General features: G+C 51.4%; 2 protein-coding genes across 8 annotated transcripts; one reads left to right on the top strand and one right to left on the bottom strand.

The window, feature by feature from the left end:
- Positions 1 to 829: 829 nt before the first annotated feature.
- Positions 830 to 8,254, bottom strand: DPCD (deleted in primary ciliary dyskinesia homolog (mouse)). 5 transcript variants are annotated; one of them, XM_051618512.1, is made up of 6 exons: positions 8,072 to 8,254; positions 7,723 to 7,803; positions 7,057 to 7,181; positions 6,092 to 6,225; positions 2,051 to 2,153; positions 830 to 1,036 (listed from the first exon to the last, which is right to left on the bottom strand). In XM_051618512.1, the coding sequence occupies exons 1-6, from the start codon at positions 8,133 to 8,135 to the stop codon at positions 932 to 934; spliced, it is 612 nt and encodes a 203-aa protein (XP_051474472.1). In that variant the 5' UTR covers positions 8,136 to 8,254; the 3' UTR covers positions 830 to 931. The 5 variants fall into 5 exon arrangements, with proteins under 5 accessions (XP_051474472.1, XP_051474476.1, XP_051474473.1 ...); XM_051618516.1 differs by having other exon boundaries at positions 8,050 to 8,138; XM_051618513.1 differs by lacking the exon at positions 8,072 to 8,254 and having other exon boundaries at positions 2,046 to 2,153; positions 7,723 to 8,038.
- POLL (DNA polymerase lambda) lies at positions 8,190 to 20,757 on the top strand. 3 transcript variants are annotated; one of them, XM_051618509.1, is made up of 9 exons: positions 8,190 to 8,214; positions 9,737 to 9,871; positions 10,147 to 10,444; positions 11,066 to 11,234; positions 14,344 to 14,667; positions 15,271 to 15,444; positions 16,381 to 16,509; positions 18,525 to 18,693; positions 19,065 to 20,757. In XM_051618509.1, the coding sequence occupies exons 2-9, from the start codon at positions 9,757 to 9,759 to the stop codon at positions 19,427 to 19,429; spliced, it is 1,743 nt and encodes a 580-aa protein (XP_051474469.1). In that variant the 5' UTR covers positions 8,190 to 8,214; positions 9,737 to 9,756; the 3' UTR covers positions 19,430 to 20,757. The 3 variants fall into 3 exon arrangements, with proteins under 3 accessions (XP_051474469.1, XP_051474467.1, XP_051474470.1); XM_051618507.1 differs by lacking the exon at positions 8,190 to 8,214 and adding an exon at positions 8,349 to 8,567; XM_051618510.1 differs by lacking the exon at positions 8,190 to 8,214 and having other exon boundaries at positions 8,670 to 9,871; positions 10,150 to 10,444.
- The last annotated feature ends 2,285 nt before the right edge of the window (positions 20,758 to 23,042 follow it).

Below are 23,042 nucleotides of genomic sequence, written 5' to 3'. Positions count from 1 at the left end.
GGAGTTTTTGGGCTTTGAAAGCAGTCCTCATCAGGGGAGCTATGCTGGGAGCCCAAGGCTGCTCACTTTAAAGTAGGGTTTGTTTGGGTAGGAGCCATTCAAATATGAACTGGGATTGAAATCTAAGCACAGGGATGGCTGGTGCAGGCTAGAGATGGTAGCTGGTTGGAGGGCAGGGTGCTAAAGCAGCACTGCTGGGGCTGTCCCTGTGCAGTGAGGTGTTTAGATAGGCCACATTTGTGCCCTCATGGAAGGGGTGTGCTGCTGCTACTCCTGAGCTGGCTGGCCAGTGGCCCATCACCACTTTCCCCTTCATGCCATGCAAATGAAGGCAGCTGCATTGCAGCGCCTGTGTTCTGCATGTCATATTGTGCGTGGCTGGTGGTGAGGAAGCAGTCTGGTGTCCCCCTCTTCACCCTTTTCATAGGCTGTGCCCATTCAGGTCTAAGCACTGATGCTGTTTGCAGAGATACCAGGGTCACCAGAGCATCCTTCTAACTGCACAGAGGACCTTGTACAACATCGCGGGAGGGAGCTGCTTCCAAGCACATCCCAGGCAGGTAAGGGGTGCAAGGAGGGTGTTCTTGTTTTCTAAATGTTCCTGCCTTAAGCGATAGTGGCAGACAGAGGGAATTTGTATGGGGAACTGCCCAGCTTTCGTGTCTGTTCTGCTCATGGAGGATGGGGAGAGAGCTGCAGTTCCTTTGTGCACTGCAGCTTCCCACAACTACAAAGATCACAAGTGTCTGTGTAAATCAGACTAGGCAGTAAAGAAACCAACTGCCCCACCATCTCCCTGGGCCTGCAATGAATCCTCCAAGTGGCTCTATTAACACCAGGACCGATTTTTATTAGAAAAGGCAAAATAAATACCATGAAACTGTGCCAGAGAGCTGCTCCCCCCTCCCCTCAGCCTCTTAGCAGCCATTGCCTACTGGGTCTTACAGTTGCAGTCCTCATTGTTAGCAGCCTTTATCATCTTCAGCTCCTTCTGCAGCTGCTTTTCTGCAGCCAGGATCTCCTTTGGCTTCTGGTACTGTAGGAAAGAGAGAAGTGCCCTAATCATTCCTTTTCAGCCTCTGCTCTAAGCACCTGGGGTCAGCTGCTTCCAAAGAAACTGGGGCCATCCTGTCCACGGAGGCCTTCCTGTTACCAGTTACTTCTGAAACCCATTTGGAGAGGTGGTGCCATAATCCTAGGGACATTTGCCAAGATCTGGAGTGTCTTTTACAATGCAAGTAAAACCTCCCAGTTGGATGTGGAGTCCTGTCCCCCACCAACCCCTCTGGAATATCTTGGCCAGCTGTGTCATGCAGATCCGTGGTGTGCTCACTGACTGCTCACACTGTGCATTTTTTAAAAGGCAGACAGAGAGGTAAGAGTTGCAGTTCCTCTGTCCTCAGAGTCCACTCACCCAGCTGTAGTTCAGTGGTGGATGCAGGTGCTATTCAGCAAGGGTTTGGCCTGTAGCAAACAGAAGCTCAGAAGGACTCAAGGTGCTTCTCTTGGCTCATTTCCCCTGCACGTGCACCCCCTGCTCTGCTGCAAGGTTTCTCTCAGAGGGGATGTTGTCTGGGTAGCTGACTTCTGCATTTAAGAAGACAAGCACCTGCTGCTCTTAAGCATCTGTCTGCCTCTTGCAACAAGTAAGTGCCTGTTTCACTAGTTACTCGCTTTCACCATGTGCATATGGTGGAAGTGTGTCCTTTCCATGTGTCCTCTCCAAGAAACATGCTGTCACTGAGAGTGGAGGCTTACTGAGGCCTGAGGGAGGGGATCCATAGAAAACAGGACACTACAGACACTCTTCCACGTGCAAGTCACCTTCAGCAGCAAGCAGGGCCCCTCCTGTGGCTGGGCTGTCCTGGCTAGTGTCAGCATGCCAGTGTAATCTGAAACTCCCACCGACTGTGTGACAGAGAAAGGGGCTCACCAGTGACCCTCAGCAGATCCCCCTGTTCTGCTGGGCTTCCCTACATGTAAGATTTTTAACTTCATTGTAGACTTAAAGAGAAAGGCAAAGTGCAGTTTTGTGTAGCTAAAACCTCACCGTGATGATCAGGGTGTTGTTGGCATGGGTGAAGCTCAGGGCAGCTGCATCCAAGGGGAGCTGGTATCTGTCCAGGTCAGGAATAGAGAACTTCTTGTAGTACCTTCAAACAAGAAAGGAGACACAAGTAAAGAAGGTGGGGTTCCCATTCCTCTGCTAGTGGTGCTGAGGTACACAGTGCTGCTCTGCAAGGTGTAGATGTGGACAACAGGCCTCTCAGGGTTGGCAGAAGAACACTGAGCCATGCTGTGCCTGATGGTGCTGCCAGGCTGGCAGGAGCACTGGAAACAAACCTCCAAACTAGAAAGTGATACTGACAAAGTCCTGAAGGATTTTGGTGTGTGAGAGCAAGCTTGTTCCCTCCAGCTTGCCCTTGAGCAGTGCCAGACATGGTTAGGGACAGAGTACTCAGCCCTAGTGAGAAATGTCCCTTGGTCCCTGCTCACGGCTTCTCATTCCCTCTAAGTACCAGCTCCCATTAGGTCTTGTCAAAACAGCTGTCAAAGCCCTTGTGCCCTGTGACTTATGTTCCCTGATTGATGCACCATTTTGTGTTGCAGTCCTTCCTAAACTTCTCTTTTTGGCCTGTCACTTGCTGCTGCTGTGTTACCTTGATCACCTCCTGCTTTGGTGGCACGGTCATGCTTAGGCATGCTCCAGGTCACCTGCGCCTGTTTTGCAGCATCTCCGTGCAGCCCCCATGATGGCTGTGGTGCTCCTCTGCACTTCCAGCTCCCCTAGTTGTTCTTTTCCTGGTCTCTATCCCAGTCTCCTAGTCATCTCTCACATCCAAGCAGAGGACAGAGAGGTTTTTGCCAGCTCCCTATCCAGTCTGTGTGTCTACTCTGAGCAAACCTTGGGCTTTGCTCAGAATGAAGGAAACGAGATTTGTCTCAGCACTTGGAGCAGTTATAAGCTCTTTAGGCAGCTAAGAGATTTCCTAAGACTTTGGGACCAGAACCTTGTAGGTCTGTGTTTGCCTGAGACCTTTCTTCCTTGGCATGGCTGGCCCTGCATCTGTTGCTTCTCACTGTGGCTGCACCAAGTACACTAGTTGGTGGTCCTTTACCCATGTAGAGGTGTGGCTGGGTTCTTAGTCTCTTCCAGCACTCCTGTGGGCAATCACCTCCAAGGAACTGGCCTGCAGCTGGTAGTGAGGTGCCCACAGCAGAGTGGGAACAGGCAGCAGCTGCTGTCATGCCATAAGGGGTTCTTCTGCATTCAGCTGGCCATGTGTGAGGCTTGGCCTCTCTAGCTACCCCTGCCCAAATTGCAGTTTATTTTCCAAGTCATGGTGAAAACAGCTACAAAGGGCAAATGGCTCTCCTGGTGCAGTGGGAGGAATGTAGGCAGCCTGTTACCGCAGGGCTCAAACCCTTCTGTGTTGTCACTGCTGTCGGTATTTGGAAAAGGTGGCAGACATGGATAATAAGGGAGATGTCAAAGGTTAAACAGCAGAGATTAGATGAACACAAAGACATGTTAAGGAAGTGTTAACTTCTTACCGATTAGACAAAAAAAAAAAAAGCAGTACACAGAAAAAACCCACTGTTTCAAAGGGCCTTGGGAGTCATCAATGAAACAGCAGCATTCTGCTGCCCCAGGACTAAGGAGAAGGGGAGAAGAATGGCTTTGGCTGGCTTCAAACTAAAATCTGTGACAAGATCAAAGGAAACCAGATCTGCCTGGCCCCCTCCTCCTCCTCCTCCTAACATTACCACTGCCTCTTGCTACAATAATTGAATCAGGTTTGGCGTTTGTGGAGGTGGCTTTCTGGGTTTGTTTTTAGAGTTTAGTTTAATGGATTTATTTTACAGCAAGAGGTTTTAGGCAAATCCCACTTGAGCAGCCCTTGCCGTGGCCATAGGGAACGCGAGTGAGGAGCTCCTGTCTGGGCTGGGGAGGTAGCTGATGGGCGGTTATCCCTGCGGAGGCAGCTGGATTCTCTGCCCTCGCCTCTCACCCCATGGCCAAGGGCAGTATTGCACTCTGAGCCAGGGTCCTGGCCTGAGATCTATAATGCTTGTGTGAAGTCACTTCTATTATTTTCCTACTGGAAACCCACTTTTTGTCAGCCTGTAGGAAAAAGTGCTACTGGAATGTGGAGAATTTAGAGCTGAGCTACACAGCAGTGACTTGGCAGCCCATCCCGTTGCTCGTGCCTCTGGCTGGCAGTCAGCACAGCTCTATTGCTCAGAAGCAGCGTGGCTGACTTCCAAGGGCTGGAGAGGCTCCGAGGCTTCCTTTCTCTCTCATAGTGATGTGCACTCTCTCTGTGGACTCTATGCCTTTGTTGCTATCTTGGAATTAGTTGCTGAGTGATGCCTTGCCCTGGCTGAGACCCAGGAGAAATGATATAAGATATCCTGGAGCCTGTACTAAGTCTTCTGGTGCTGGAATCTGCCCCTGCTCCCTATTGACAGCAAAGTCATTCTTGCCTTGATGAGGCAACTTTCTGCTTTAAGTCCAAAAGTCCTTAACTTTCATGTGCAGGCCCTGAGCCACTGTCAGGTCCTTCAGCTCTCTCTGACTCGAGATCATGAGTGTGCAGGTGTTGGCTGCTTGTGAGGGGCTGCTGTTTTCCTGAGAGTGGTACAAAAAATCTTGAAGTCTGGTCGGGCATGGGTGAAACCTCAGTGGAACTTTATAACCTTACAGCATCCATGCAGGCATGGAAGTTCCCACATACACACTACTGTGGTAGGATTGGGAGCAGATGTGCCTTTCTGTGATACTATGTGGTTGGACTTAGGATCACATACCCTTCCTGCCCTAGCTCCATGTGCATCCACATGTGGCTGATGGGAATCTCATTCATCTTTCCTAGACAGGTCTGTCTGCTAAAGTGACACTCTTTTCCTGTGAATGTCTCTGCATGCATTTAGGCCAGCATCTTTCTGTATTAGAGTTGTAATTGTTTGCTGTTTTCATGGGGCAGACTCCCTTTTTCTCCTTTCCAGCCTCCTCCTGCTTTTAAGCGTCCAGGTGTGCTCCTGTGCAGAGCTCCAGCATCCCTTTGCCACAGCCTCTGATGTCAACTTGCCTGAAGACTTGAGGGTTCTGCCCCGCGACAGGCGTTCAGCTGCCACAGCGGAGCAGTTCTTTGCCAACAGCACCACCTACAGCCAGCTACAAAGAGCGGCTTAAAGAGCGCAGGGATCGGTTGGAAAACACCGGTGCTGATTTTACCCATAAATCTAATCCTTCTCTGTTCTGCAGCAGTCTTGGGAGGGAAGGCAAGCAGCTTTCCATACTGGTGTATTACCCCAGTTAGTGAACAGCTCTCACTTATATTCCAATATCCTCCCTTGTTCTCCTAATACTCCTTTCTCTCTCTTCCCTATACTATTGTTCATCCTGGCTTATCTTGCTGAGGCTGTAAGTACTTTGGGGCACCATGTGTGCCATGAGAGATGCCATGTACTGACACAGTATAAGATGATGCTGAAAAGAATTTCCTTTTTTTCCCTCCTATCTTGGATTTCTTTTGGCAGAATATGGGGGTGCTTCCTTTCCAGACTCTCTCTGTCTTTCTTGCTACCTCCAGATCACATCATTGGCACTGTGACTACAGGACAGGTTTGTGCAGAGAGATCTGACTGCCTGGGCACCCATGTCTTTGCTGTACCTGTTAAATCCTGCATCTTAATGCATTCTGAGATAGAATGACTCAATCAAAATATCATGTCAAAGGGAGGAGGTGGGATGCTCTAGCTTCAAAAGGTCTGCAGGCTCTTTATCTTTCTAAGGGAATGACATTTCATAGGGAAAGAACAGAGCAAACACCACACTGCTGGAGCTGTGAGGTAAGTTTGCAAAGGCCAGTGCAAAGCTTGAGGAGCTCTATCAGAAATTTGTCTGGGGCAGTTGGGAGTGGAAATTGGACAGCAGGAGACACAGCTGTGAGGTGGGGCCCTTCAGCTCTTGCATGCTAGGGACAGAAGGCAGGAGAGAACAACCCCTCTGCACAATCCCTAGCCTGCCCTCTGTGCCAGCCCACCCCGAGGGACTGTCAGCACTGGCAGTGCTGTTCTTACTGACTTCTTGTTGGTGGTTCGGACGACACAGCAGCGCTGCTCCTTCTCCACAGAGACACTGTAGACCTCCTTGGGATACGGCAGGTTACGGATCCGCCACTGGAAGCTGCTCAGGGTATCCTTCCTCATGAAGACAGGCTACAGCAAAAAAGTACCTTTAGCAAGGCCCCTCCAGCTGTCTCCCCTCCTCCCTGTCCCCTTCTTTCTGTACTACCTTGAGAGGCTCCACATGGGAGTAGCTCTCCCTCCACATTGGAGCATTAGAAAGTAACTCAAGAAGCTGCTTAAGGATCATGTTCCTAGAACTAACACTGCTCTGCCTTTACCCAGGGTGCTGCCTGCCCTGCTTTGTAGGGGGCTGAAAGTGTTCACTGGGGGAATCTTGCAGTACAGGGTTACAGGGAAAGTGGGCCTCTTCCTCACAGGCAACTGAATACTGAGCTCTGCCTGCCCTAGGGACCTGCTGGATTCAGCCCTGGCTCTGCCCCAGTTTGCTGTGTGGGGCTGTGCTTGTGTTTCAGGTCTGCAGGAAAGATGGCAAGAGATTAAAACCTCTGTCCCCTGAGCCAGTGGGACATGAAGATAAAACAGGCTGTGCCATGTTAAGGAGCAGCCTGCTATGTGCTGCCTGTGTTGGCCTTTCATTGCCATCACTTTGGTGTTACATCCACTGACTTGTCCTGGTACTGGCCTTACTTTCAGCCTTTGTTTTTGGAAGCCAGAATAGTAGTTGGCCAACACAGCAGTACAGTTTGTCTGCTTAAGAAATCTACAGATACGTTGAAGAACCCAAAAGACTCCAAGCTGTGCCTTCTTTCTACCCAGCTCTGCACTTCTGGGATAATTTGTAGCAGGGTCCTGGGCATATTAAGGCTTGGGGCTGTGAGTGATCTGTGGTCTACTAACTACTGCTATAAGCATGAGACTTGGTAGTTTTAGGTGTGGTGCTGCCTGCAGACCCTTATGTACATTAGAGCTGCTTTCCTTTATGAGCTCCGATTCCAGTGCTCCCAGGAGTGGTGAGATGGGCTCTCCCACTTCAACTTGCCACTTGCCGGAGCCCCCGAGGGTGTTTTTCTCTCGCCATTTTCTACCTGTGAAAGGGAGCAGGTTTTTCGTTATTCTGCTGCATAAGAATCCAGCAAATGACTGCCAAAGCTGCCCAGCAAACTGAGATGATATAAAGATACACATCTTAATTTCAGTCATCCCCACTTTGGTGTGACTGGATCTGTTAACTGGCCTATTCCTGAAGTCATAAATTCTGTACCGACTGTCCCTCTCTTTTGCTGCTTGGTCCTGAAGCCACACTAGGGTTGCAACAGGTGCTGTGCCATAGCTGATGTGGTTTTGGACAAGAGCCATAAGAGAAGCCTTGCTGTTTTGTGGTTGCAAAAACCACAAAAAAGCATCATTTCATCCCAGCATGTGCTACAGACTCGGTGCCGGGCTATACAAGATGGCAACCCCCTGCAAAGTTCAGCTACAGCCAGGATTATTTCCCAGGGGTAACTTGATCCTGACCAGGCAGTCCATGTCAACACCCCTGTCCTGTGCGTGCAGCCTTGCTGCTGTGGCTCCTGCAGTTCTGCCCTGGCCCACGTCTGCTGGGCACCAGCTGAGAGCACCACTTACTCACTAACTGACCGGTCTTCAGGTTGTACTCCTCAGCCATCTCCTTCCCATCCTCGAACAGGTAGTGGATCTTGTGATTCCCTAGGGACAAGGCCAGGTGGTCAGGGTAAACAGGAATACCTCTATCTCTAGGAATACGGCTCTGTACCCTTGTCTGGGGCCCTATCGCCTCGTCTGGGGCCATGTACCCGTGTTGATGGCCCCGTCTGCCTTCCACGGGCCCTGGCTCGGATGCAGGGCTGTCCCCGAGAGAATTACCCCTCCCCCCCCCCCCGCTCGCTGCAGGTCACCCCGAACGCCTCGGGAGGATGGGGAGGAGGGGGCTACCCCGTATCGCGGCCGCGGTTACCGTCCTGCACCAGCGCTGTCTTGCGGGCCGCCCGCAGCCGCCCCAGCCAGCCCGGCCCCGCCATGTCGGCCGGCCCCGTCGCCACGGCAACGCGGACACTTCCGCCGGCCTCCCGGAAGCGCTTCCTGCCGCCGGGCCCGGAGGTGAGCGCCGCCCCGCTGGGCCCGGCCCCGGGGCTCGGCGCCCCGCTCTGCCCCGCCCGCGGGACGGCCCCGCCGCGGCTGCCGGGGGGACCCTTCTCCTCCTCGCGGCTGCGGTCGAGGGGGGCTCCGGGCGCTCCCCCGGGCCTCGGCCTCTCGCCGCCGCTCCTGACCGGGGCGTGCGGGGCTCCCGCCTTCCTTCCCCGGCCCTCGGCGCCCCTGGGCTCGGTCCCGCTGCGGGGTTTTGGGGGGATCGTTCCCTGCCTCTGCGGTTCCGGGGGCTGCTCGTTCCGGGGCGAGCCGGGCTGGTGGCATTGGAGCCTTCAGGGGCTGAGGGTGCTGGCAAGGCAAGCCTGGTACCTGGCATGTGTGTTTTGGCTGAAATTAGCTTAAAAATCACTTTAAAAAAAACACTTTTCAGAGTCCCGAAGAGGACTTTAGCACCTAGAAACTTGGGGGGGGGGGGTTTGTTTGTTTGTTTGTTTGTTTTCCTTTATATAATAGCAGGTATTACTATTTTTGGATGAGTGGGGTTTTTTTTTTTGGTCCAAATGTCCTGAAAACAAACGTTTCTGTGAGGCTGAGCTCTAGTAGTGTAGTCGAGTTTCTTCTGCCCTGAAGCAGAAGCCAGGGCTTGAGTCCAGCTCTGGGTTGGTCTCCCAGAGGGTTGTGTTTAGCGCTTGAAGGAAAAGGTGACCACAGGGTGAGGTGGGACAGTTGTCAGCTCTGCCAAACTTAATGTCGTGGGTTTGTGCCAACCTGTGCTTGAGAAACCTCTAAGCAAAACATGAAGTGCTGCACGAGGAAACCTTCCCCTTGGTGTGGGCTCAACGCTGCAGCCGGGCAGAAGGGGCTGCAGGGATGTGTGGTGATTCAGGGCAGGGGTTTGTTCAGGCTGTGGAAAACCAAACTTCCTCGTAACCGGGTCTGGTAGGTTTCAAACTCTTGAGATTTAACAAGCTCCAAGGTTCGCCTTTGTGATGGTAAAGCTACAGCTGTAGCTATGTTGGACTTGGCTAGTTAATCTTTACTGATTTGCTATATTTGGTTCAAGCCAGGGTGGGGCTTTTCCACCCGTGGCTGTATGAAACACTAGGTATTGATCAGCTACTTTATCTCATCTTCTTGACAACTCAGTATCAGCCCTGGCAGGAGAGGCATTCCCTACTTGGGAATGTGCTTAAGAAGTGTCTGGGAAATAAGGTTAGTTCTGTTAGCCTGGCAGGAAGGAGCTCAAAAATGTTATAGTAGTTGAACACTTTCTATTGTAAGAACCTAGCTTTAGTGGTTTCTAAAGTATTCAAGCAGGGTCTTCTCAAGTGGCTTTTTGGTGGTTTCTGACCTTGTGGGCTGCAATTTGTGTTTCCAGGTGCCTCCCTCAGGGCAAGCATTTTTGGAAGGCAACAACAACAGCAAAAAAAACCCCAAAACAACAAAGACAGTGAGCAAAATGAGCAACTTTTAAGTTGTGATTGTGTAACATTGTTCTAAGCAATCTCCCTCCTCTTTACCTGTATTTTTGCAGCTAAAATTCCCACCAGGCCTATGGAGCCACGAGGGATTGTCAAAGCCTTTCCCAAGAGGAAGAGAGTGAAGGACGACTCGGGGAAAAGTGTCTCTCCAAAGATCCCAAAAGAGGAAGGAACAGAAATACTTGAGGGTAAGTCCTGTGTGCCTGTGACATAGAATATAGTACTTCTACCTCTGCTTATTAAGTGGACGTGCTGTTCTCCCACAGGCTGAAAAGTCTGGGTCCAAGGTCTGTGAAGTTTCTGTAATGGTTGTGGCCAGGTTGCTTTGATGTGTCCAGCTGGTTCCCCTCAAAGACTGCCTGCCACTATCGGTGCCATCAGCTCCTATGTGGGATATGTAGCCCAGCTGGTTTGGGATGCTGTTTCTCCTGTCACTGAGCACCTGTCCCTGTGTTCTCCTCAGCAGAGTGGCTGAAACCAGTCACTGCCTTTGTGCTGCAAGCGGGCATTGGCCAGGCCAGGGCAGAGATCTTCCACAAGCAGATTGTCCAGAATGGAGGTGTTGTACACTACCAGCTCTCCTCAGAGGTGACACACGTCATTGTGGCTGAAGACATGGACTGTCACCGGGCCTTTCGGCTCCTTAAATTAGCCAAGCTGCCTTCAGGGCTGCAGCTAGTGAAGGCTTCCTGGCTGAGTGCTTGTATTAGAGACCAGAAGCTGCTGAGTACCTCTGGCTACCGTGTCTTTATCCCTCACAGGTATGTAAATGCTGTGCTGCCCTTCCTCCCTACAACGCTTCTATCCTAAGCTGAACAGCACTAAAATTGGACCTTGGCTCAAATTCTTACACTGCAGCTCCTGCAGCTCCTGGGGATGTGACTCAAAGTCCCTTTTCCCCATTCAGATGGTGAAATTTTGTGACTTTTTGAGCAGTTCCTATTCTGTGTGGTAGCAAAACATGGAATAGGGCCCAGCAGTGCTAAGAGGAGTCCTGTCACTTGCTGCAGGTGCTAAAAGACACCTCTTCCTAATCCATCAGTGATAACAAGATTTCATCCAAAAGTGTTGAGGATTAAATGCTGGTTGTTACTTAGTGTAGATGAAAAAAAAAGAGAGAATTGATAACTAGGCACAAGAGGAAATAAGGAATGGAGCAGCAGGCAGCCACAGGTTATGATCAAAATGTTTTGGAGAAAAAGCAAGACTGAGGTAGATAGAATGGAAGCTGCAAGTCAGCAAGGTGGGTGGAAATTGGGGAACTGAGCCAAAACCAGAGTAATCGATAGGCTCCATCCCAAAACTTGCAGAAGGATTTCTCAGTCTCTCTGGGAGTAGAGAAGTTCTTTTTCTCCTGTACTAAGACATCTGATCCATGGCAGGTACCTGGAAGAAGAAGAAATGCAGAAAGAACAGCAGCAGCCTGTCCTGGGCAGTGAAGAGATCCAGGCCTCAGCAGAGGACAGAGCAGTGAAACCAAATACTGAAGCACAGGTTGGAGATTCCTCAAAACAAGTCCTGGGCACCCTTGGACAGGAGTTTCCTGCTGAGGTGAGTCTTCCATCATGGCCCTTCTCCCTCTGAACAGGTCCTGCATGCTGCTTTTCCTGGCTAAGAGCGTCTCTGTGGGAGACCATGATAGATTTTCTCTGCCAAGGGAAGGCGTTTGGATATTTCAGCAGCTTGGTGCTGGCAGACTCAGGCTGTGGACATGGTTGCTGCTTCTTTTTGTTCCTTTTAGGTGTTAAAAGTAGAAACAACACCCCTTAAATTCCTGTCCCCATCAGAACATTTGCAGCTGAAGCAGCACTGGTGCTCTGATCAGGCCAAGGGCTCACTCTGGTGATCATGTTTCCCCTGCGTCCTTTTGAGGAATATTCCCTGGCTGAGAATATCTCCGTTTCAGGAAGCTGTCTCTGATATTTCATCCCATGTTCCTGCCTGAGCCATAGTGACCCATTTTGCACTCCTTGGCAAGCACCCTGTTCAGACACATGTGCAGTGGATCAGGTTGCCACTCAAACGATCGTGGTGGTGTGCTTAAAATATCTGTGTTGGGTTATTAAAGTGGCCTCTGCTGTGAGTCAGCTTCTCCAACCTGCTGTTAGCTTTCTTTCCTTTCTCTGTATTTTTGCTTAAGTTTGCTGAATTCGTTTGGGGGCATTAGCATAATTAAAATCTATCAGTAGCAAAGTTACCCCAGACCTCCTAGAACAGCAGCTGCCTTGTAAAGCTGTCATCTGTTTTCTAACACAGTCCCAAGTCTTGTGCAAAACCCTGAAGTTACTTCCTAACTGGCAACCTGCTGAGGGTGCCTTTGTTTTAGGCTTCCTCTTGAATATGTGCAGGAGGGATCTTTTCTCCCCAGACTTACTATCCAATGTGCTATAGGCAGAGTTGGCTGCTTCTCAGCTGCATCACCTTCGCAGTTACACCATCTTTGCTGTTTCTTGCAACTCTAAATTAGTAGCAATCATTATTAACAAATCTTACACTTAATGGGAGAAAGGATCTTTTGTACTGTTAGGGATCCTGTGGTATCTGCCCTACCTTCTCCTCACATTTACTTTGGGTGGTCAGACAGCTGCTAGAGTCTGAAGCTTTATTGCCTTTTTTTTCTTTGAAGTCCCTTCAAGCCATGATATTTCCTGTTAGTTTGTGAACAAAAATCATATTTGTTAGACACTTCAGTAAAAACGTTTCTTCCCAAGTTTAGGACTGAGTTTGGGAGGAAGAGGAGAACCAATAGGATATGCTTTAAAGATAATCACAACTACTTTTGAGATCTGGCTACAACAGTAAAGCTGAAGCTGAGATATCAGCTTAGAAGTAGCCTCCTTTTAACCACAGAGTCTGTTCTAGCTTAGGTGGATGTTTTTTTTTCTCTAGGAGATGATGAGTGTGCCACTGTTTCGTACTGAACAGGAGCTGCTTTGGGAGTTCTGCCATGGCATGTAAACTCCTGTGAGGAAACCCTGTTACCAGTCAGACTGCAGCACCCACTTTGGGACTGGCACCTGGAGGCAACGGTTTTCTGCAAGGCAGCTTGTGCAAGTGGTGCCAGTTATTCATTGGCTGAGCCCTGGGGTGTTGCCCCTGGCTGCCTGCCTCCCTCTCAGGCAGATTGCCTCAGCTACTGGGCTTCAGCTGCTGTCCCAGCTCCTGTGCTGTGCTCCAGACAAACCATGTGCATCCCAGTCTCACCCAGCCCTAGCAAGTCAGCTGCTGTAGGATTCTGGAACATCTTAGAAGCTAATGGGACTGGCTGGTTTTCCATGTATGGTTGTAAAGCGTCCATCAGCTTTGTTGGTGAAGAGTAGAGAATGGGGGGGCTTGTGTTGCTGTTTGGCCTATGTGACTGCTGGCTAAGAGGGTGGGAATTGCATGATCCAGCTGCAGAGTTGTTTGCATTGTGGTTGGAAAATGTGCTCCTTAACTGCTTTTAAGGGGCTTGTTAATCAATCTGAACACTCTAGAGGCTTTGCTGCCCTTAGAGGGAACAGTGTCTTAAGGGAGTTGCATTTCAAGGGTTGCAAGGCAAATAAAAGTGCTTTAGTCTAACAAATCTTTAGTCTGACCCAGTTTTCAGAGTATTAAAACAAGATTACAAAAGGGAAACATCCTGCCTCTTCTGCCTAAAGACTTCAGCTCTGTATCTTGCAGGAATCATCTTCAGACCTCATTAGTCAGGAGAACCAGAGGTTATAAGGATATGGCTCTGACTTTGTTAGGCTGATACTCTGCAGAAACTCCTAACAGGACTTGTGTGCTGCGTGTAATAGCTGGACTGATCCCAAACAGCCCTGTGCCATTCAGGGTTACTTGCACAATTCCTGTGTTTATACATCAGGAGAGAGGGGGACCCCAGTGAGCAAAGCAGCTTCCAAAGCCTCTCTGCAGCTTCCTACTTCTGTCCCCTTTTGTTAGTTACCTGAAGCCAAGGCTCATTGTTTCTTAAGTCTACACAGAGGCATCCTAATGCTGAGGGTATCAGCAAATGTATACATTGGTTCTTTCTTCTGTCACTAAGGAATGTGGAGTCCTTTGTGTCATTCCTTCCTCCTCCTTTTCTCTTGCAGATAGCCATGGGGAAAATGGGGGGTTGTAATTTACTACCCTGTGAAGATTTTGTGTCTGTAACATGAAAACAGTGCCTATCTCCTGTCATCTGCATCATGGAGTGGAAGGTGCAGAGTCTGAATGTGAGAGATGTGTCTGTGCAGCCAACAGACCAGCAAAAGGTTGCCCAGTGGGAGTAGGGAGTCACTAACTCCCCCAGTCAGGGATTTCAGCATTGTCATACCATGCTAGCTGGCCGCAGTTGCTCACTTAACCAGTGTTTTACCTCAGTTAGGTCTCAGGAGCTTGACTATAGGAGTGTGTGTGTGTGTGCTTGGACCACAGGTGGACAGCAGTCTCTGGTCTCCTGTCCTTTGTGAAACGTGCATGGAGCTTCAAGGGGTGCATGTGTAGCTTGAGGCATGAAGAGCTATGGTGTGCATATAAGCAACCACTTCTAGAGCTGGCAGTTTGAGCACTGTATGCCCTGGAGGTTGGTGAGTGCTCTGACTTCCTACTCTCAGGAGCAGCCTGTGCCAAGGGGACATATGTGAGCCATGCACTTATTCTCACATGACTGCTTTTCTACCTCTCCCTGCAGAAATACTCTAATGATGAAGACAGTGAAGGAGAAGAAGCTAGTGTCACCCAGGGAGATCTGGAAGCATTGATTTCTGGCTGCTACCCTGTGAAATTGTCAGAGGAGAACAGTGACAGCTCTTCCACAGTGGCCCAGCCTACCAGCAAGTGGGTTTGTGCCCATTCCTCCAACAACAAGAAGGAAAATCACAACCAGTGCATCACAGAGAAGTTGGAAGTGCTGGCAAAGGCCTATTCTGTCCAAGGGGACAAGTGGAGAGCTCTGGGCTACTCCAAAGCCATTAATGCACTCAAGAGCTACCACAAACCTGTCACGTCCTACCAGGTAAAACACCTTCTGAGGATGATGGAGCAGGAAGATAGACCCAGCATCCTAGCTTTGTTCTGAGACAGAATCCTTTCTGTATGTGGGACCAGTGTACATTCAGGCCTTGGTAAATCTGTCCAGTGGGAGAGTGTTGATGGAAGTTGTATAGCAAATGCAAATTTTATTTATTGACCACCTGTGGTGTTTTCAGGTCAGTAGAAAAGGGGAGTCTGAGACTTTTAGGTCCCGATCTGAGCCCCCCTGAGATAAAAATCTTCTCCAGGTTCAATGCAGGGATATTTTTATCTTCGTCTTGGGCATCAGCAACTGCCACTATTGAAGATAATAAATAACACTCACTGTATCTAGGCCTGATTGGCTGTAACAGTGTAACCATCCAGTGTGTTAGTGTTTCAGTCCTTGTTCTGCACTGTTTTTCCACCTGGCATTGAATCAATGTAACCTGTGTAAGCCTGGGCTAGACAAGAGACCATCAGGCAGAGTAAGTCCTGCCACTTGGTGATCACTGATCAAATGACTAACAGGGCTCTGAGCGGGTGGCAGCTCCCCAGCTGGTCTGTAACCTTCACTTTTCCTGTAGCAGCTCTGGTTTCTTGCTAGGAAGCCTGTAAAATCCCTGGGATTGGGAAGCGGATGGCAGAGAAGATCCTGGAGATCTTGGAGAGTGGCCACCTGCGCAAACTGGATCACATCAGTGAGAGTGTGCCTGTACTCGAGTTGTTTTCCAACATCTGGGGAGCAGGGGTCAAGACAGCTCAGATGTGGTACCATCAGGTAACTTTAGTGTTTTACACAAGAGGTTCTTAGACCAGGGTTTGAAGCCTGCTGCTGAGTGTAGGAGAATTATTTCCACAAATAGTTTTTGATTGCCAATATCCTCAAGTGGGATTTGAATTTGGTGTGATGGGAGGAAGTGGGAGGCTGGGTCCTATTTTGTGTGTGTTTGGGGAGAATGGAGTGCACCCAGCTGAGACTTTAGTTTGGGTGGGGGCAGAAGACAAAGATGTGTGCTACGAGGAGTGAGGGACACACTGCCACTTCTGCTGGCCTAGCCGCTTGGAGTTTCTCTCACACTGATCACTGCACTGACAGTGCTAAGAGCCAGCAGCCAGGACATCTTGGCCACAGGAGCTACTGATCCAGTTAGTGGCCTGTTGGCCTGGCTGGCTCCTGTAGCTGTCAGAGCAGCCATCCACCTCATCTGACAGCTATAAAACTGACCTTAAAGTACTTGTGCCAACATGAGCAACCCAGGCCACTGGGTGGGTTCCTTCTTTAAAAACCATATTGAGCACAGAGCTAATTAAGTCTGGTTTCCTGCAGTGTTTGTTTTGTGACTGCATTTTGCTGTCTTAAAAATCCGGTTGTGTTCCCACAATGAGCCTTTCCCTCACTGGGTTATTCTGGGTGTTGTTCCTTTACCTTCCTCACTTGAAGAACACAGTGCCTTAGGAACAGGAGCCTTCTGTCAGGTTTAGTAAAGATTCAGAGTCATTGTGGGGTGGAGATTAGAAGTGTGAGGTTAGTGGGATTGCCTAAATCCCTTATTTTAGGAACCAGGCCTTAAGTGGTCTCTACATGTGATCTCAGAAGCTCTGACTGGCCTGGGCTTGAGACAGGTTAAGTACAATCTCCCCAAATCTTGCTTGAAAGTATTTGAAGAGCAAAGCCTTAGTAGATGTTTGAATATCACCACGTGTTGTGCACTAGGGTTTCCGGACGCTGGATGATATCCGCACCAAGGCGACCCTCACCAGCCAGCAAGCTGTGGGGCTGAAGCACTACTCGGATTTCCTGGAGCGCATGCCCCGGGAGGAGGCTGCAGACATAGAGCAGACTGTGAGTAGCCCCTGGCCCTCAGAGTGGAGTACCTGGGACCTGGCAGGAGGGTGCATGCTGTGGGAGTGTCCCTCGCTCTTCTAGCTGAGCTCTTCAGCCTCTCCTCTGAGCAGGATCAGTGCTTGGGGGACCTTTTTTGGGCAAGGGCACACAAGGCACCTTCTTTGCCTGATAGGAAGATTCAGTTTGAGTGGCTGGCAAGGAAGGAGATACCTCACAGGTGTCTTTCCTATACACCACTTTGAAAAAGGCTACATGTGGCATGGTGAGATGAAGCAGGTTCCCAGCTCCTCTCTCCTGCCTCTTATCTCTTGAGATGTCAGCCAAAGGCCCTGAGCTGTCTCTCAGGTGCTGCGTCTCTGAAGGAAGCTGCGAGCACTCTGTGAAGCTGGCTGTCAGTGGGAGGACAGAGCATTAATATCCTTGCTGGATGTGAACGGGTTGCAGATGGGTGCTGCTTGCTCTGGGAAGCCACAGGTTATGGGGTACTAAGCCAGTGTACCCTAATGTGAGTGGAGAGCGTGGGGGGAACACTGTCATTGCTACCCCTGTGCTCTCTGATCACCATGGAAGCAGCAGCCAGTGTGACCCTGTCACTCGGCCACAGGGCCTGGCCACGAAGAATACACTCCTGCCAGGCTCCTGCTGGGGTGTCAGTCCCGTGTGCCGGATTAGCCATTTCAGTGGTGAGTGGTCCCTTTCCCAGGCAGGCCGGATCGAGAAGCTGGCTCTTGGGGGTGGGTCTATTGTTATCTTGATGGGATTACTGCGTTCCCCTCCATACACACACACACACACACCTCTGATCCAGGCCCAGGAGAGAGAATGAGGGATTAGTCACTGTCTGTGCTGCCTGTCACAGTGAGATCTGAGGAGCTTTTAGACTCTCAGGTGGGGCTGGGAGTTTTCTAGAAATCTTCATTTAAAGCCAGAATGGGGGCAAGGGCACCAGAGGAGGGCTTGCTCCGCATGAGAAAAGCTTGTGGCTGCTTGGAGCACCTCTGGGGCAAAGGTTAATGGGTTTATCTCTTGCTAATGAAGGATGATCCCCAAGAGTGACAAGGGGCTGTGGGCATGGACACTGCTTTCCTGAACCCCAGCTTCTGTGATGGCCTCATCACTGGGAATTGCTGAGCCCCTAATTATTTGCTGCCAGCAGGGTGATTGGCACAATCAGACCAAGAATCCTTTAGTCCTGTCCAAGGACCTGGGAGCCTTTTTAAAGTATTTAATGAATGAAGCCATCAGAATTAGCACTGTCTGCACAAAACAGGAGCTGGAGTCCAGCCTGGAGGTGGCTGCATTAGGAGGAGTTCTGATTATAAATGTCTGATTGCTGGCAGCAGCATGTTGGCATCTGTTTGGTCTAAAATGCTGGGGCATTTGTGGTTTTTCCATGTCACAAAGCCTATTTCTCCTGCAACAGCAGAGCTCCTGACAGGAGTGGACTCCAAGGGACACTTGTAGATTTTCTGCTGCCTTGGGTCCTGCTGGGGAGATTCTCCGTGAGCCCACTGCTGCTTCTGAAACAGGACATGTGACTATCTTGTGTTGAACTGATTTTCTCTGTGGAGAGAGCTGGTGAGCTTTGTCCTCCTGGCCCACAGGAGAGCTGAAAAACTTCTTTTCCCTGTCTCAGAAACCAGAGGCTCTGCAAGGTTGTGCTGTACTTTACCTCCTGAGCACTGCTGCATCTTTCTTTGTCCCAACCCAGCTCCAGTCTGATGCCCCCAGGAGCTGATGACTGATGGTAGCACCATGGTAGATGATTGTATTGTGTGGCAGGGTGCTGGGCATTTGCAGGACTGGGTGAAGGCCAACCCAGCTTGCTTGGCTCCTGACAGCAGCCACGCTTCCTTGGTGGGGCAATTTGCCATGTCTGCCAAGTGTCTGCTCTGTATGGAGACTTTGAGGTGCAGGACAGGCTGCAAGGCAGGCACAAGATCCTTTGTTGCTTTGATGGAAAGGGCATGAAATTACTGGTCTCTGACTCCTCATCCCTCTTTCTCTTGGAGGTCAGACAAGCTGCCCTGGCCCTGATGCCTGGGCTTGTGTGTGTAGCATGTGGCTCCTACCGTCGGGGGAAGCCCACCTGTGGAGATGTGGATGTGCTGGTCACTCACCCAGATGGACAGTCTCATCGTGGAGTGTTCAGCAAGCTGCTTGACAGCCTTCACAGGAGTGGTAAGAGGGCTGGGCACTGGCACATGGTGCTCCAAACATGGCCAGACTGGGGAGGCAATGAGGTGACTGGCATTCACTGAAGGGCAGGTGACTACTTTTTCCAAGGACAGGACATTTTGTGAGTCCTTAGATGACTGTCCCTGGTCCTCCTCCAGTGGCAGCCCTGCAGCCAGCATTAAGGAGGAAGTATTGCTGCAGCTCAGCCTGGGTTCTCCTGTCTGCATGAGGCTGTCAGGGCTGAGGCTGGGATGCCCTTGGGGTCCTACAACACATTATGAGACACCTCAGCTGCTGGCTGGACAGTGGGGAGTTTGGCATGGAGGTGTCAGTCTCTACCACCCAGCTCCTCTCTGCCTGTTCTCTCTCTCCAGGCTTCCTTACAGATGACCTAGTAAGTCAGGAGGATAACGGTGACCAGAAGAAGTACCTGGGGGTGTGCCGCCTCCCCGGGCCCGCCCGGCGGCACCGCCGGCTGGACATCATCGTGGTGCCGTACCGGGAGTTCGCCTGCGCCCTGCTCTACTTCACCGGCTCCGCTCACTTCAACCGCTCCATGCGGGCCCTGGCCAAGACCAAGGGCATGAGCCTCTCAGAACATGCCCTCAGCTCGGCTGTGGTGCGAGGCCCTGGAGGTGTCAAGGTGTCATCTGGCCATACTCTGCCCACTCCCACTGAGAAGGATGTCTTCATTCAGCTGGGGCTGCCTTACCGGGAGCCCTCAGAACGGGACTGGTGACACCCGGTTGTCACCCTGGGCCCATGGTCATGCTGCTGTTTTGAAGGGTGCTGGTTTTCTGAGTGCTGCTCTGTGGTGGCTGCAGACTGGGGAACGTATCCCAGCGAACTGGAGCTCCTTGCAAGTGCAAGGTCCTGCTGCTGGCAGAGCTGTGTGGCTTCACCGAGCAGAGCCTGTGGGCTGTAACCATGCTGGAAGCACTGCCTGATGCCACAGGCCTTGGCTACCAAAAGGACTTGCTGCCCATCAGCTACACTGGCCCTGCTCTCCCTGCAGAAGCTTCAGAAGGCTCAGCTGCAGAGCCTTATGATCCAGCCCCTCCTCATGCTTGGGAACAGGGGATGTGGATGTGTCTTCCTCTGTGTCTGTGCACGGACACCCCAAAATCTCTGGACTGTGCGTGAAGGCAGCCAGGATCTGGCTTGGCCCTGGAACAGGCCTTCCCCCTTCTCACTGCTGCTGGCAGCTGCTACCAGTGGCACTCATGAAGGGTCCCCCTGTACTGCTGTGTCCTCCCTCGGTCTGATCTGATCTGTGTCTTCTGGTGGGTCTCACTGCACAGGACTGGGCTTCCCCTGGTGCCAGGTAAGCCTTGAAGGAGGTGCAGGGACCCAGTGTGCTGTGCCTGCCAGCTCTGAGCCTGTCATGTGCTGAAGATGCTCCAGTGCAGGGAGCTGCGATCCCCCGGGTCTGGCCCCAAGGGCTGCTTTCCTTTCGGAGCAGGAGAGGATCAGACTGCCTGGCTCAGGGAGCTCTGCTCAGGATGGGTTTGAATGTAATAGCACTGAATGTAACCTGGCAGAGCTGTGTGATGGATAGAAGGAATGGAGGTGGAGAGAAACACGAGGAGACGGTTTAGTTCTAACTTTGGTGAAGTGAAGCTTTCCCTTCATATGTGTGGAAGCCAGGGAGTCACCTGGTCTTAGATCAGAGAGCATGAGTGTGTGTGTGTGTGTACTTGAGTATACATTTACATGTGGCTGGCCCTGTCAGTTCCATGGGAGTTAATTTTATTTCTCAGGAAACCTCAACTATTTTTATATTCTGAAGATGAATTTCCCAGAGACTTTCAGTGCTCAGTCTCAGTTACGGGTGTTGCAGTGGTTGCTCCTGGCAGAGGTGCTGCTCTGTGGCATCAGCTGCCAGGAGGGTGTGTGTTCTGTGCCAGGATTCCAGGGCTCCCTCTGGCCAGTCTGTGGTGTCCAGTCTAGGTGTCCCTAGAGGTGTCATTTGTCAGCCCAGCCTTTGTGCTGAACACCTGATGGAAATGAATGTCTTGGTTCTTTGAAATGTGAAGTATAATAAATCCCTTCTCTCTTTTTCCTTGATATCTCTTGTCTTTTTGCTCTCTGTCCTGCAGCTCTTGGGACTCTTCCCTCTGGCTGACCAGGAGCCCCTTCTGTGCTGGCCTATCCCTGTTTTCAGTACAGGCAGGGAGAAGGTGGTGGAGACCTTCATGCTGTTGAATCACCACTTTAGCTCAGGGAGGAGAGTTGCTAAATGCCATCCTCCCATGGCAGAGCAGGACCTGGCTCTGTCCCAGCATCCAGCTGGCCACGTGGCTGAGCTGGGGCTCACCATGCCTAGAGAAAGGAGAAGTTCCTAAGCTCTGTGCCTTGGCTGAGCTCTTACTTCAGGTGTGCAGACAGAAAGGGATTGCTGTCAGCTTTTCCATATTTCATCAAAGACTAGGGTTTATGGGAGTTGGCTGCTGCTTTCTGCCTGGAACACAGCTCAGTCTCCTGAACTTGGAAATCCTTTGGTTGTCCAAGCAGAATCTGAACAGCCTGGAAGCCAATGGATCATGTGGAGATGAGCAGCAAGAGCAATTCACTTAAAAGAGAGATGGAGAAGCTGGAGAGGGAGAGGGGCTGCTGGGGCAGAGCTGGCAAGGACTGGGCTGGGTTATCCAAGAGCGAAGGGGAGTCAGGCTCAGACCAGGGCTTGGGAGGTCCAGGGGGAGCACACACTCCCCAAGAGGGCTGTGCAGCCCAGGGGCCAGTCGAGAGAGGAGGGCATCCCCATCCCTGGGATCAGACAGATTTGGTCAGGCATGGCCACAGCTGGCCTTGTCCAGGGCTGGGGATAGTCCTGCTCCAGCCCCAAAAGGAGGTTGAACAGGGGCTCCCTGTCTCTCTGGCATTGCTATTCCTGGAATCCTGGGGCTGCTCCTGTCACCAGACCACATGCTGAGGACATCACTGGAGGTGGGGGAGATGTGGGAGTGCTGGGCCCAGACTCCTTCCCTTCTATCACCCTCCTCTCCAGGGACACCATTCACACTGTGGTGCCAATCGAGTTGTTGCAGCAGCACATCAAAGCCCTGATCCTGCTGTTTGTGCTGCTTTTACCCAGGAGGAGGCCAGACAGGGGGATGTGGGGCCAGGGCTGCTCAGGATCGTGACTCTTTGCCCAGCCCCTTGGGAAATGGCAGTGCATACTGTCCTGTGGAGGCTGCTGGAGGAAATGTCTTGCCAGTCCTCTGTGAGGGAAGGGGCCCTCACCTGTCTGTCTATCCCCTGCCACCCCACGAATCCTTGCCCAGGAGTTTTGGAGAGGGCAGAGAGCCCTCCTGTGGCCAGCTGCAGCCAGGTGAGCCAAGGATGGATGAGGGACACCTCCGTGGGTGCAGCTCTGGGAGATACAAAGAGGCAGGAGGCGAAGGAACACCACGTGGAGCTTGTCCAGAGCAGCTGCAAGGGGACATTTCTGGATTCTGGATGCTGAAGGCTCCTGCTTCTCCCTTGTCCTGGTGGAAGTGCAGAAACATGGGGGGCTGAACTGTGCTGCTCGCTGTGAGTCAGTCCCTCCTGCCCTGGATGGAGGGGACAGAGCTGTCCAGCACAGCCTCCTCTTTGTGCCTCTAATCCTGCCCTCCACCATCCCAAACACTTGCAGACCCCAAGCCAGGGGTTAACTCCAGCAACCTCCTCGCAGCAGAGCAGGACCTGGACACCCCCTTATTGCAGCACAGCTTCTGCCTCATCTGAACCCTGGGATGCCACACTTCCAAAGAACGTACAAGTGATGGGGCTCCTGGAGTGCCTGGGAGGAGGAGTGTGGGAAACGGTTCTTCTTCTTCCCCATGTAAGTCTAAAACCTTTGGGTGCTCTGCCCGAAAGGATGGATGCAGGATGGGTGCGGGCAAGGTGAGTGAAGATGGTTTTAGATGTCTCTAATGAGTTGTTGCTTGGTTCTTGCTTCCCAGGAAGGGCTTTGGCTATTTTCCCTGCCCAGTGCACCCCCTTCCCACCCTCCCTGGCTGTGAGTCTGATCATCCTGAAAATTAAAAAAACCCCAAACACAGCAGAAATTAGAGATTGAGTGGAAAGTCAGGGAGCTGGGATGAGGGCTCAGCTCCTGCCACAGAGCCCCTCACTCCCACCACCCCATCCCTGCACCCCCAAGATGGGTCCAAACTTGGGGCTGAGGCAATTCCCATCCTCCCATCAGACATCTCTTTGCCCTCCAGGAATAAAAGAAAGAAAAAACCTGAGCCAAGCCCCTGCAGGTCTGAGTATTAAGCAGCTCTTCCCACCCTGCTCCCTACCGTGGGAGGAGCAGACCCTTCCTTAGCCATCATGCTTGTCCTCGTGCAGGGGTCGTGCTGGGG

The sequence above is a fragment of the Apus apus genome, chromosome 4 (genome assembly GCF_020740795.1).
Source record: "Apus apus isolate bApuApu2 chromosome 4, bApuApu2.pri.cur, whole genome shotgun sequence".
Lineage (NCBI taxonomy): Eukaryota > Metazoa > Chordata > Aves > Apodiformes > Apodidae > Apus > Apus apus.
Note: the sequence above shows the minus strand (reverse complement) of the source record. Positions and strands in the feature narration are given on the sequence as shown.

Excerpts from the sequence above, each read along its gene's own strand:
- DPCD (XM_051618511.1), bottom strand. The coding sequence starts at position 7,906 with ATGGCCCCAGACGAGGCGATAGGGCCCCAGACAAGGGTACAGAGCCGT. Across the intron at positions 7,182-7,722 it reads GAAGACCGGTCAGTTAGTGA|GTAGAAAATGGCGAGAGAAA; the intron begins GTAAGTGGTGCT and ends TCCCTTTCACAG. Across the intron at positions 6,226-7,056 it reads TAAAGGAAAGCAGCTCTAAT|CCTGTCTTCATGAGGAAGGA; the intron begins GTACATAAGGGT and ends TTTTTGCTGTAG.
- POLL (XM_051618509.1), top strand. The coding sequence starts at position 9,757 with ATGGAGCCACGAGGGATTGTCAAAGCCTTTCCCAAGAGGAAGAGAGTG. Across the intron at positions 9,872-10,146 it reads AGGAACAGAAATACTTGAGG|CAGAGTGGCTGAAACCAGTC; the intron begins GTAAGTCCTGTG and ends TGTTCTCCTCAG. Across the intron at positions 11,235-14,343 it reads GACAGGAGTTTCCTGCTGAG|AAATACTCTAATGATGAAGA; the intron begins GTGAGTCTTCCA and ends CTCTCCCTGCAG.